Source organism: Tyto alba, unplaced genomic scaffold (assembly GCF_018691265.1).
Source record: "Tyto alba isolate M040663 unplaced genomic scaffold, T.alba_DEE_v4.0 Super-Scaffold_2, whole genome shotgun sequence".
NCBI lineage: Eukaryota > Metazoa > Chordata > Aves > Strigiformes > Tytonidae > Tyto > Tyto alba.
The window spans coordinates 12,739,248-12,751,306 of record NW_024881282.1 but is presented as its reverse complement, the minus strand read 5'-3'; the positions used below and the strand labels follow the sequence as shown (position 1 = coordinate 12,751,306).

Sequence of the window (12,059 nt, the reverse complement as noted above, 5' to 3'; positions counted from 1 at the left end):
CCTGTTAGAGTTTCTTAGAAGAAAGTGCCTCCATAGGCTTACTAATTTTGTCTGTGACGTCACCAGTTAGACTAAGAAAATGCCTAGAACTGACATCACTGATTTCTATTTCAGTGGGAAACTGGTAGGTGATTTGGCTTGACAGGGGCTGACATAATGTTTGTATGTGTATAGTCTCTCTTAAGATTTGATATTCCCCTCACTGAGACTGGAGGAAGTGATAATATTTCTGTGGCTGTTGTTTTACCTGAAGGGTTTCTACAAGACAGAGAATATGAAGTATCATTACCTCATCTTTACATTTGTCTTCACCACAAGAAATGAAAAGATTGTTTAGAAGAGACATACATGTAAAAATGTAGATCAAATTTTCCAGGACAGGTTGTAAATGCTAATACTTGTACAGCATGAAGTATAAGGAGGGCTCTTAGCCTCTGAGACTTTCTGTATATAGAAATACTCAGTAAGAATATTTCTAGCAGAAGAATTTTGTGCAAATATCTAATGATGGGAGAAGTCAGAAATCTGACCAGTCTTTCATACTTCCTTTTCCATATTGGAGAATTTGAGTGGAGTTAAGGGGTGAAAGAATATAATGTTTGTTCTGATATAACATTTTAAATTGTCTTTAGTGTTAATTTTTGAAGTAGTTGTTCTAATTAAGATAAAGTACCTGTCTTAATGGAACAATGAGGAGAGCTCAGTATGTGATTAGACTTGGCATGGGTGATTAATGATCATACGTGGAAATTACTTTAGTTCCTGTAATGTTTCGATAATCTGCTCTAGTTTAAGTTCTGTAACTGGAGACTGTGATAATGATAAAGTTCACAAAAGGTGTTTATACACAGGATCAGGCTCACTAATGTGATGTGCTTCTGGGAGAGAAGGCCCTTTTCAGTCTATATGTCCAGTTCTTGCAGTGAAGCATGAAAATAAGTGATTTTCCTCCTCATGTCCCCCAGTTTTTGGAAAGAAAGTCATTTGTGGATCAAATGGGATGGTAAACTTTGCTAATAATAGATAGCTGTTACTGTCATTTTTTTAACAGTGAAGGCTTCTCCTGTTTCCAAAAAGCAGCTATTTCTAGCAGTTCAGCAGGCAGTTACAGGCAATTCCCATGCTTAACTCCTCTAGTTTACTTTTATTTGGATAAATAAAGACATGTAGTTTTATCCTTCTTTAAGTCTGTCTGGATAAACAGAGTGGGTGTGTTAGATAAACACATGTAAATACAATACGACTCCAAGAGAAACATCTAGCACACACAAAATAAACTTTATAAAGTTGAATCCTTTCTGATTCTGCTTTGAGAAATAAGAAATACCAATTTCTAATCTGAATTTAGAGGTGAGACAAAAGAATGTAAGAAAGTATGATCTACCATCCAAGGAATAATATGAGCAATATGTGAAATTATATTGAAAGAACCTGATAATAACCCCCCTCAGTGGCTCCACTTCCCTGAATAATTTATGTGAATTTTGGTATTTTTCTAGGTAATAAGTGATGGCGTGGGGTTGTTTTGTTTTGGTTTTCCCTGTTGTTTATTAAATAAGGTGTAGACACAGTTTATTGAGATTGCGCTGGGGATTATATTCTTAATTTAAAAACCGGTGTGTGTTCAAGATGGCTTATTTTACAGTTTAAACACAGTTTAAACAGAGCAATAATTGCATGCACTTTGTGCCCAAAATTTAACAAGAAAACCCACTCAGGTGCAGTTAGACTCTGTTCCAAAGTTAAACAATTTACCAGGTTGAGCTGCATGGTATGTGAGCTGCATGGTACCTGAGCCTGCCTAGGTGGGAATACCCTGGGAAATACATTTATACATAACTGTAGTCATTCAAAATGGTTAAAAACCCTCACTGAAAAGCAAATAATGGAAACAGCTGAAAATTCAAAGCTCCGATTTGCAAAATCCCCCCCAGGATTGATATTAAGCATGTGCTGTTCCGGTGGCGTTAATATAACTTTGAAGTAATTTGATATGTGATTTCTAAACACAGATGAACAAGGTATGTGCCTAGATTTAAGCATGTGCTCAAGTTTTTAAGCCACGTAGGTTCAGCAGAGTCTTTTTGTTCCATTTTTGGAAAGTTATTAGCAGAATGGGATGTCTATAGTAAGAATTCCTGGCTGTGAACCACAGCACAAATAAGTGATTTGCTGGTCTGGAAGGGGCTGCCGACTTTGGGAACTCGGAGCTTTGACTGCTGTAGTGAATTCACACAGAAAAAATGCTCAAACACGACAGCTCATATGAGATTACAATATCATGTAGAAAGGTCACAAATTAATGTAGACAAGGAAAAAAAAGTAATTATTCACAACCTGTTGTGTTAATGTTTTATCGTGTCTGTTTATTAAAATGCCTATGACACAAAGCGCAGGTGCTGTTACGATGATGTTAAGAACCGTTTGCTTTTCAGAAAACTGACAGCTAGCCAAACCAAAAATGATAGGGGTATCCAGGGGCTGGTAACATTCGCCAGGGTCTTCTGGACAAAACTTGAAAAGCTAAGGGATGGATTTAGGGTATTTCCTTCTCTGAAACACCAGGGGCAGCATTTGCTGCGTATTGAGCGCCCGGGCCTTGCAGTGCAGCCCTGCAACCAGCTGTGTCTCACCCTGAACGAAGGGATATGTTAAACCACAAGCATATGAGAAGCTGCTCGGCAAAAAGTGATCTTAAACGTCTAAAGTTAAAATTCAAAGCCAGTTGTTTTGAAAGATTATTCTCTGAGTTCTACAAAATCTTGTAAGAGAACTCTTGCAGCTACCCTGGTATCTTCCGGAGCAGTACCACCTATCTCGTATTCCCACAACTTTGAAAACCGCAGCCAAGGCTTCGTTCAAAACACCCGTGCTTATTCTCTGTGAGATTCATGTGTTACTGTTACACGGGTGTTCTGTGACTGACCCTCTTAAACACAGCAGTGACATCTGAGCTATGAAGAACGAATAAAAGCCCTGGCGAGCCCTGAAGCAAAGGTAACGTTGTCTATTATTTCACAAACATTAAAATTTCCTATTTTTTTCCATGTCAGCTCATTGTTCTCAACAGATGCATGTTACCGTTATGTATCAAATAATAACCCACTCTTCCTCAGTCATTCAAGGTTAAACAAAAAAATCCCCTTTTCTTGTTAGCAATAATGCCTTCCTCTGAAGGTAGCACATCCACAAATCCACTTCCCCAGACCTTGTCCCTCAGTGAAGAAACAAAGTCTGTGCTGGGGCAAATGTGGGCCTGAACGTGCCACAGACTGTGGCTGGTGCTCACCCAGCCAGATCCAGGAAACCCACAGGGGTGTTTGTTGCGACATAAGGGAGATGGGGGTCATGAAAGCGGGGGGTTTCATATTTCCCATATGTCCAACGCTGCATATCTTTTCTGTATTTTGGGGACCTGTCCAGGACTGTATTACTTCATCGTTGGCACTAGAAGTATTTATATGCATGACCTTGGATGGGCATCAAACCACCTGAGACAGTTATTGTTAGTTCCTCCTTATTCTCAGCTTAGTGCTCCTGGTAAGTTGTGATGAAATTTGTGCATTTTTCTGACTGGACCCACTGCAGAACTAAATGAGATGGTGCACCCTTGTATTAGTGGCTGTACAGTCCCAAAAGACCTTAAAGGTTTTCCACCAGGGATGTGTCTCTGCAGGCTTGGAGGGGTCATTTTTATTCCTAAGGGGGTATTTGAGAATTCGGGTAATACAGCCACGGCAGCACAACAGCGTACTGCTTTAATAAAGCCGACCACCTCCCAGCTATTTCTGCATCCTCCTTCACAGCTCACCTACAGCAACACGCAGAACCTGACGGCTGCCAGTTGCAGCAAGTCCGGTACCGGGGGCCAGAGCTCTCAGTCGGCCACCCCTGCTCTAAAGAGAGTCGTCGGCCAACAGAAGCACCGAGGCCGTGGCTTTCCTGGGGAGGAACCGAAGTGCAGCAGGCGCTACGTGCCTTGCCCCAGAGACCCAAGAAGGTCACGCCAGAGCCCGGAGCTCCCGCACCCCAAGCCTGACCTCGCGTCGCTCACTCGCCCCGTGCCTGAGAGCACCCTAGAAGGCACTGCTTGTTTTTCTACCGTCTGTTCCAGAGAAATCCAGCTGGTAGAGGAGCGCAGCGCCGTGATTTATTCGAGAGCTCCCTCGTACCCGCCCGAAGGTCTCGCCGCCGGGGGAGGAGGGGGAGCGGGAGGCTGCGCTCCCCGGCGGCGGCTCCGGCGGCGCCCGCCCGCGCCCCGGCACCCAGGTACCGAGCGAGGAGGGGAAAGGGGATTTCCTTGGCTCCCTCCCATGCAAATACCTCCCGGGGAGCGGCGGCGACCCGGCTCCCCTGGGCGGCCGCTGGGAGGCTCCGCGCCTCGCCCCGGCCTCCCCGGCCGCGCTATCGGCGACACCCGCCTCCCGCCCCCGCTCCGCGGCCCCGCTCCGCGCCGCTCCGCGCCCAGCGGGCAGCTCGGGCAGGCGGCGGCGGCGGCGCCCGGCGGAGGCAGCGCCGATAACCCACCGGCAACCGCCCACCGCGGCGGGTCGGGGATGGAATATACAAAAACACAAAGGAAAAGTGGCTGGACTGTTCTGGGTGCAAAATGCTGGAAGTTTGTAAGTGCAACTCTCCGTTTGTAATTACTGTCTGAAGAGGGGCTGGCTGGTTGTTTCCCCCCCCCCCCCGCACCCTTTTTCCCCCCACTCCCCAACCCCCCCCCCCCCACCCCCCGTGCTTTTCTTGAAACTGTACTTGAAACTATTCAATATCTGGGAGTATAAGGGAAAGTATGCGAGAGGAGTTCTTTGCCTGGGGTCGTAGCTTGCTGCTTTATTACTGAGGGGGGAAATAAGCACTGAAAGCAGTACGGATTTTATCCAGTGGCTGGATTAGTTGAAGGCGAAGCGTGGTCTGCAAGTCCACTGACTGACATTGTTCCGGATCGGGGGGATCCGTCTCTCTTATTTTTAGAGGAACTACAATTTAGCGGCAGACAGTTGGACACAGTAATAAACCGAAGAGTGGCCAGCAAAGAGCGGGCGAGCGAAACGAGAAAGCACAAAGACTTAAACCCGAGCCGCCTCCTCCTCCTCCTCCTCCTCCTCCTCTTTCCCCGGCTCTTTATTTGCACATTTACTAAAGACTTTAGAGAAAGAAAAAAAAAATCAAAAAAACAAAAACCAAAACGAAAACAAACAACAAACCCCACTCCGCCAAATCTACGAGATTTTTGGTCCGCCGGGGGGGGGGGGTTTCTCCGTGCCGCCGAGCACGGCAATGCCTTAAATTTCCACTTCAAGGAATAACCCCCCCGCTCCCCCCAAATAAAATAAAATCAATAAACCTGCCAAGTCTCACTCATTCCCGAGGGAGATCTCCTTCGTCCAGGGATTCATTTTGGAGGCAGCGGCTCGATTTTTTTTTTTTTTTTTTTTTTTTTTTTCCGCCCTCCTCCCCCGACGGAGGGCCCCCCCGCCCCGCTCCCCGGGCGCCCTTTCCGCCCCGCGGAGCCCCTCGGCGGGGGCTGCCCGGCCCCGACCCCGACCCCCGCCCTTCCCGCCCGGCCGATGCTGGCACAACCCTAGCGCCCGCCGAACGCCCCCCGCCCCCCCCCGTTCCCCCTCGATCTGTCAACCCCTCGCGGGGCCGTCACCGCCCGGGGGCCGGGTGGGGGTGGGCTGGGGGCGCGGGGCTGACCGCCCTCCGCCCCGCCGCCAGCCCCCGGGCTCGGGCTCCCGCCGCTGCCCCCGCCTCCCCTCTCCCCCCCCCCCCCCCCCCCCCCCCCCCCCCTCCATGCGGCAGTGAGGACCGACCCATCCGGAGGGCCAGGACCGGCAGCCAGCGATGGGCGACACGGCTCCCCCCCAGGCCGCGGGGCTGGGGGCCGGGCTGCTGGGGGGGGGCCCGGCGGCACCCCGGGTGCACAGCGCCATCGTCGAGCGGCTGCGGGCCCGCATCGCCGTCTGCCGCCAGCACCACCTCAGCTGCGAGGGGCGCTACGAGCGGGGCCGCGCCGAGAGCTCCGACCGCGAGCGGGAGAGCACCTTGCAGCTCCTCCACCTGGTGCAGCAGGGGCAGGGCGCCCGCAAGGCCGGCAAGCACCCCAAGGCGGCCGCCGCCGGCGGATCGGCCACCCCCGCCGCCGCCGCCGCCGCGCCCCCGGACTACCACCAGCACCTCCTCAGCAACGGCGGCATCAACGGGGAGCAGCCGGCGGGGGAGCAGCGCGCCTCGGCCCTGCTGGCGGTGAGTCACAGCGGCCCCTCCCGGCCAGGAGGGGTCCGCGACGCGCGGCTCTGAGGAGACACCCACCCTCCCCCCCCCCCGTGCACCCCTCGGGGGAACACACACACACACACCCCCACACACACCCCGCCGTCCCTCAGGCGAGGCGCGAAAGTCCTAGGGCCGTCCCCACGCGCGGGCGGTCCGGGGTGGGGGTGTGGGAGTGTGTGTGTGTCCCCGGGGGCGCCCCGACCCCCCGTGATGCTCCCTGCCCGGTGCTGGGCCCCGCGGTGGTGCGGGAGGTGTGAGGAGCGGTGGGCAGGTCTGGCAGGCGCCGGAGCGGGGCAGCTGTGGGACGTGTCCTCTCTCGAAGGGATTTTGGGACGGTTTGAGGTGGTTTTTTTTGTTTGTTTGTTTGTTTGTTTGTTTGCTTGTTTTTAAACGTGTTACGGTCCTAAAAATGCATCGCACATGTCACCCTGCCAAAGGTGGTCACAGCATGCGTCCCTGAGGTGAGGCACTGGCGGCAAACGCTGCCAGCGCGTCCCCAGGCAGAGGTGAAAAAGTAGCCCTAAAGCATGGCCCATGAGCAGAACTGCCTCCCTGCCCCGTTTCACCCTGTCTGTCGGGGCTTCGAGCTTCGCCAGCATTTGGGCACGAGGCAGCCGGGCAGTGCCAGGCCCGCGCGTGCAGTTCGGCCGCGCAGCTCCATGCCCGGCCGGGCGCTTGCCCGGCCGCTGCTCCAAGCACAACCTGCACCAGAAACCGCCGGTCTGGTATTAGCACCCAGCGCGTTTCGCAGCACGGAGTTACACGAGTTTTCCAGGCATAGCCGCTTTGCAAAGGATACGTTGACCTTTTTCAACTGGAAATTGCTCTGAACATGTCAAGGAGGCGAAGCCTTGTCTCCTGGTACTTTATTACAAGCAGTCCTTGTACCATGCTTTTGAAGGTGTATGCTGCGCTGTGCGCTGTGCTGCCTTCCAACTCTTAATTCTCAGCACACATGCGAAATATTAAGAGGAGTGACTGCGTCCTGATAGGCCCGTGGCTGCTATTTGAACGGCTGAAAATAGATTGCTCCCTCCGCTCCAGGCATCAAACCTAACTTTCTTAGTGCCTGACATATGCTAAACTGGGACCTTTGTGGTTGTTCCTCCCTTCTTAGCCAGGAGTTCGCTGCGGTGAGTGGATCGATGTTTGGGACTGTGTTACTTAGTGTCATTGGTGAGAGTGATGATGTAAGCATTAATGCGGTAACATTGTGTCCGAGGGGAGTTTAGGCGATTCGACCTGACTCAGTGTTCAGATTAAATCTCCCCGCGTTCCTCATCACAGTCAAGAAAGCCATTATCTTATTTTTCCAGTGTGTATTAATGAAAAGCATTGCACTTGTCTGGGGGGGGGGGGGAAAGGCTTTTGACTAATAATGTACGTCCCAGAAAAATCCACTTTCTGCAATCAGGGAACAGGCCTGCGTGTTTTGATTTTTTTTGTTTGTTTGTTTTCCGGGTTTTTTTTTTTTTACTAGTTGTTACTATTATTATGAAATAGCTGGAGGCAGCTGTTTGAAAGAGCTAAATGAAACAACTCCAAGGAAAATATTGAAAGATTTTCATCTCTTAAATGCAGAGAGGTTGCCCTTGTTTCTGAAGTGCCACTAATGACTGTTAACCTGCTCTTTGCCGGAGAATGCCATGCACAGCCCTCGCTCCACGTTGCATGTCACATTACTTTCCAGATAACTCCACACATATGTGTCTTTGACAAGGGAAAGGTCTGACAAAGCCCCCCTCGGTTTTGCATGCTAGTGTTCAGTAATCCTGCTGACAAGGTACGTGACTTCACTGAGCATGATGTTTGGGGCCCTGAACCATGTTTTGACACTGAAGAAATGCTGGCTCATGAATCAGTGTTGTTGTAATGGTATCGCTGCACATCGCTGATCCTCCTACTCTGTGCTTGACACAGACATTCCTCATTTGCTGCTCTGGTAGGACTGCCTAATTAAGGAATAGAGAAAGGCATTGGTTCAGAGTCACATCTCTGTGTCATGGAGGCACATGTTCCCCTTACCAAGACCTTCTTAGAACATTGTTACGAATATTAAAAAGGAAAAGGAAGTCAGATGAATTCAAGTGCCTGAGGTTATGGACCAGGTAGCACAGCACTGTGCTCCTGTTCCTGAAAATTCAGAGGGCAGGGATGGGCCAGGATATAATGGGGTCTAGCTTTCACTCCAGCTGTAGCTGGGGGAGGAATTTGCTCCACCAGTTGTTCCAAAGGTACTTGAAGAGAAATACGTGGCTAAGGACAGACTAAGCCTGTTGTCCTGTGCATTATAAATGGATGGGGAAGAGAACCATCTCTAAGCAGAATTCATCCCCTGTAGGGTGTTTCCCAAGAGGAAATCCAGTGGAAGCCTTATATGCACTATTCCTCTAATTCCAGGTGTTTTGCTCACAGCAGACAGCAGATCTGAGGTGTGCAGGGTTCTGGAACAAGGCAAAGCTGTGAGCTTCCATTGTGGCAGGTACTGCTCTGGCATGGGGAAGCACAAGACAGGACTGTTTGTGTGAGTCTCACACTGAGAATGTGAGATTGGACACATCTCAGACTGCACGGGGGGATTATAAAGCTGTGCCTGCCATGCTGTAGGTCCACCAGTTAAAAAACAAAAAACCCTCCACACAGATAAGTGCAAAGGCAGTAATAACTCTCTTTGGCGAGTTCTGGCTATCAGGACGCTCTTTGTCTGCAAAACCAAGATTGTCTCCATGCTTCCTCTCTGAAAATAGCTGGGTTGTTTCCTTTGCTTTGCAGGTCCCACTGCTCTTGTTACAAGTGTGCCTGCCATGTTTAGTGGCATTGGATGGGTCGTTTACACAGTTGGACTCAAGAGTAAATATTTGACACTCGATAACATTTGAAACAACATTCACTTGAACATATCAAAGTGCTTGAAGTGATTATCTGACACTGTTGATACTATTATTTGATAATTATCTTTTCCCAGTGGAGAGTTTAAAACCAGCAGAAGAGGGAGTTTTTAGTGGGATTTAGTTTGGGCTTAACGTGGCAGTGTTACTTTGATTTCTGAGAAAGCATCTTTAGCAGCAGTTTTTTCTAATTGGAGAGTGAAGACCAGATTTTTTAGCCGGACCAAGAGATGTGGGTGCATGTGAAGGAGAAATTTATTCTTTGGGACACAGTTGTACTTTCTGCCTCCCTGCATTTCCCAAGAGCTGTCATTTGTTTATTTATATGGTGGTGTTATTTTTCATGGTGCAGAGTGGAACAGATAAAATATTCTGTCTTTCTGTTACAAATACATCTATATGTATGTATATGCCCTCCAGCACTTAGCTGTTTATATTATTTATGTTATATATAAACAGTTAGCTCTGACAGGCATTCCTCAGTGGTTTAAGCATTGAACTGGTAATACCGAAGTTCCTGCACTGCAGTTTCAAACCTCCACCAGCTGATTCATTCCTTCATTCTTCTGACCTAGGCTGAGCACTGTTCATTTAGCTCTGTGCAAGCTGGGAACTCTGTTTCATGGGCATTATTGTATTATTCTGGTCAGCTTCTTTCATTGCAGCCATCACGCTGGTGGCTCTGAGTGTGTTAAGTGATGTTTGTCATCAGTCACAGGTAACTTGCTCTACTTTCACCCATCTCAAAGCTGTGCTGAATTTATCACCACAAGGATTAATTTTAAATATTAATTAAATATATTAATATTTTCTGTATGTAGAAGAGTGACTGTGCAAGTGGCCTGCTCTCCAGAGAAGGTCTGCAAGCAGGTGAAAAAGAAAAGGGAAAACAGTCCCATAAAGATGATGTAGCCAAGGAAGGGGAGAATGGGTTAATTACTCCTACTCCCCTAAATTCTCATCAACAGCAGCACAAATTTGGAAGGATCAATGGGTTTGTCCCGGTTCCCTGAGGACCTCAGTGGAAGACAGGGTTGTCTGTTTGGTGCCAAGAGCCAAGTTTGGCTTGTAAAACCTTGATTTAGGCAGTTATTTTATGCAGAGATCCTTTAATGATTATGGAAGCCCTGACTTTATTTCCTAATAACTTTTTTTTATGATCCAAACTGTGCTTGCTGAGGTTTGGCCTCCCCTGCACTAGCATTAAAGATCCTCGAGTATTTTAAAAGAAATAACTGTACTCTGGTATCTTTTTCCGAAGTTTACATTTCCCCCATCTCCCAAGCACTGCACTTTGTTTGCTAGCTGGCTGCCAGGGTACTCTGCAGAAATACGTTGCATTTTCTGGTTTTGAATATATGTAACTTATGGAAGCACTCTGAAGCAAGCAGTATAAGATGACCAGCTATGGGGTGAAGTGAAGTTATGCTGCAGTGAGCACAGGTGGATTAAAGCACAAACCATTCTGGGAATCTGAGGTGGGATCTTTTGACTAACAAAAGTTTGGTGCCAGAGCAATTAAATGTTCTGTTTGTGAGGTGAAGGACCACTGTCTGCTCCCTGTGCTTCTGTGGGAGCAAATCTGGGTTCTGATAAAGACAATTTATGTATCTGAGTCAGGTAAAATGAATAAATCACATTGCTTTTGTAGAAAACTTCGATCTGCTGCCATGGGCCCTCTGGCCTGCTGGGATCCGTGTGGTTAGGATGGACATGAGCACCATTTAAAACCTTTGTTCCACTTGGCTGTGAGGATGTTTTCCGAACCAAAATCAAGAAGATCCCCTGGAAGCTGCAGAAAAGCTATATTTAATGAAAAGTTGAGCAAGTGAATTTGTTAAATGTATGCCAGAGTAGGATCCTCTTGAGTCCTAGGTCTCCAATCAAATCACTTGCCTCCTTTGAAGCTTTTTAAGCTTTGAATACATTTAATGGAAGTCTCCTCCATTCTGAAGCTGTTTAACAGACTCTTTCCACCACCAAAACTTCTGTAGGTAGCGAGCAGAGTTTGGCTGCCTGGACTTGTACACGCTCTCTGAGGCCAACCCATGGGCTTCTTGACTTCCCTATTACAGCATGTCCTCTGATACAGCTCTTGCATACCCTGCAGTACTCAAATTGAATCCCTTGTGTGTAGCACAACAGCAAAGGAGTGATATACAGCTTCAGTTTCTTCTGCGCTGAGAAGTGTGACTCCAGCAAAAATGTTAGCTGCTCTGTGAGGAAATCTGAACCTTAGAAAGGTACATCTGAGTCAGAGGAGCTGCTTTGCCGAAACTTTGACTTATCTCACTATTATTACTTCTCCCCTCACAAAGAACACTGCCTGCAGAAGGTTTATGTGGGGTTTGGCTAGATTGCAGTGACCAAAAAAACCCCAGCAACTAGGTTAGTCAGCAGGTTAAGAAAGGCTATAACATGCCTCTCTTCCTCTTCCTAACTGCTGTCAGCGGACCTTTCTATCAAGATACCATCTTCAGAGGCCAACTGTAGTCTGCCTTTCTTATCAAGTCTGTTGGCTTATGATATTGAAAATTCACCCATATCTCATTGCTGGAAAAGAAAGGCCTCATCCTGGTCCCTTTGAGAACTTTGAGAAGGGTAGTATCTCCACTGCTCCCATTTATATTGCACCTCCTATGTTGTGTAGGAGGAGCTGGAAGCTGGCAAGCTGCTCCAGCTATCAAAGCACTAACATAGAGGTGTCAGCTCTGCCAACAAACATCTCTGTGACCTTTGCGCATGTTCCCTGTTGTGCCACCACTTCCCTTCTTTGCTTGAGCTCTTCAGGTGGCACCATCTCACTGCCTAGCACATGGAACCCTGGTCTCCACTGAGGCCCCAACTCTGCACAATAATAACCTGACACCATCACTTCTATAGAGTTCA

The 12,059-nt window shown here is 48.4% G+C and overlaps 2 protein-coding genes across 3 annotated transcripts in view; both read left to right on the top strand.

The window, feature by feature from the left end:
* Positions 1 to 3,651: 3,651 nt before the first annotated feature.
* On the top strand, positions 3,652 to 5,354 carry LOC122153426. 2 transcript variants are annotated; one of them, XM_042792596.1, is made up of 2 exons: positions 3,652 to 4,269; positions 4,978 to 5,354. In XM_042792596.1, exons 1-2 carry the CDS (start codon positions 3,663 to 3,665, stop codon positions 5,310 to 5,312), a joined length of 942 nt encoding a protein of 313 aa, XP_042648530.1. In that variant the 5' UTR covers positions 3,652 to 3,662; the 3' UTR covers positions 5,313 to 5,354. The 2 variants fall into 2 exon arrangements, 1 of the variants encoding a protein (XP_042648530.1); XR_006165319.1 differs by lacking the exon at positions 3,652 to 4,269 and adding an exon at positions 4,284 to 4,622.
* A 154-nt stretch (positions 5,355 to 5,508) lies between these two features.
* MAML2 (mastermind like transcriptional coactivator 2) overlaps positions 5,509 to 12,059 on the top strand; it is a 218,847-nt gene continuing 212,296 nt past the window's right edge. Inside the window, exon 1 of the mRNA XM_042792595.1 lies at positions 5,509 to 6,252. Coding sequence (XP_042648529.1) covers positions 5,851 to 6,252 — 402 coding nt within the window. The 5' untranslated portion in view covers positions 5,509 to 5,850. The remainder of the gene's footprint in view (positions 6,253 to 12,059) is intronic.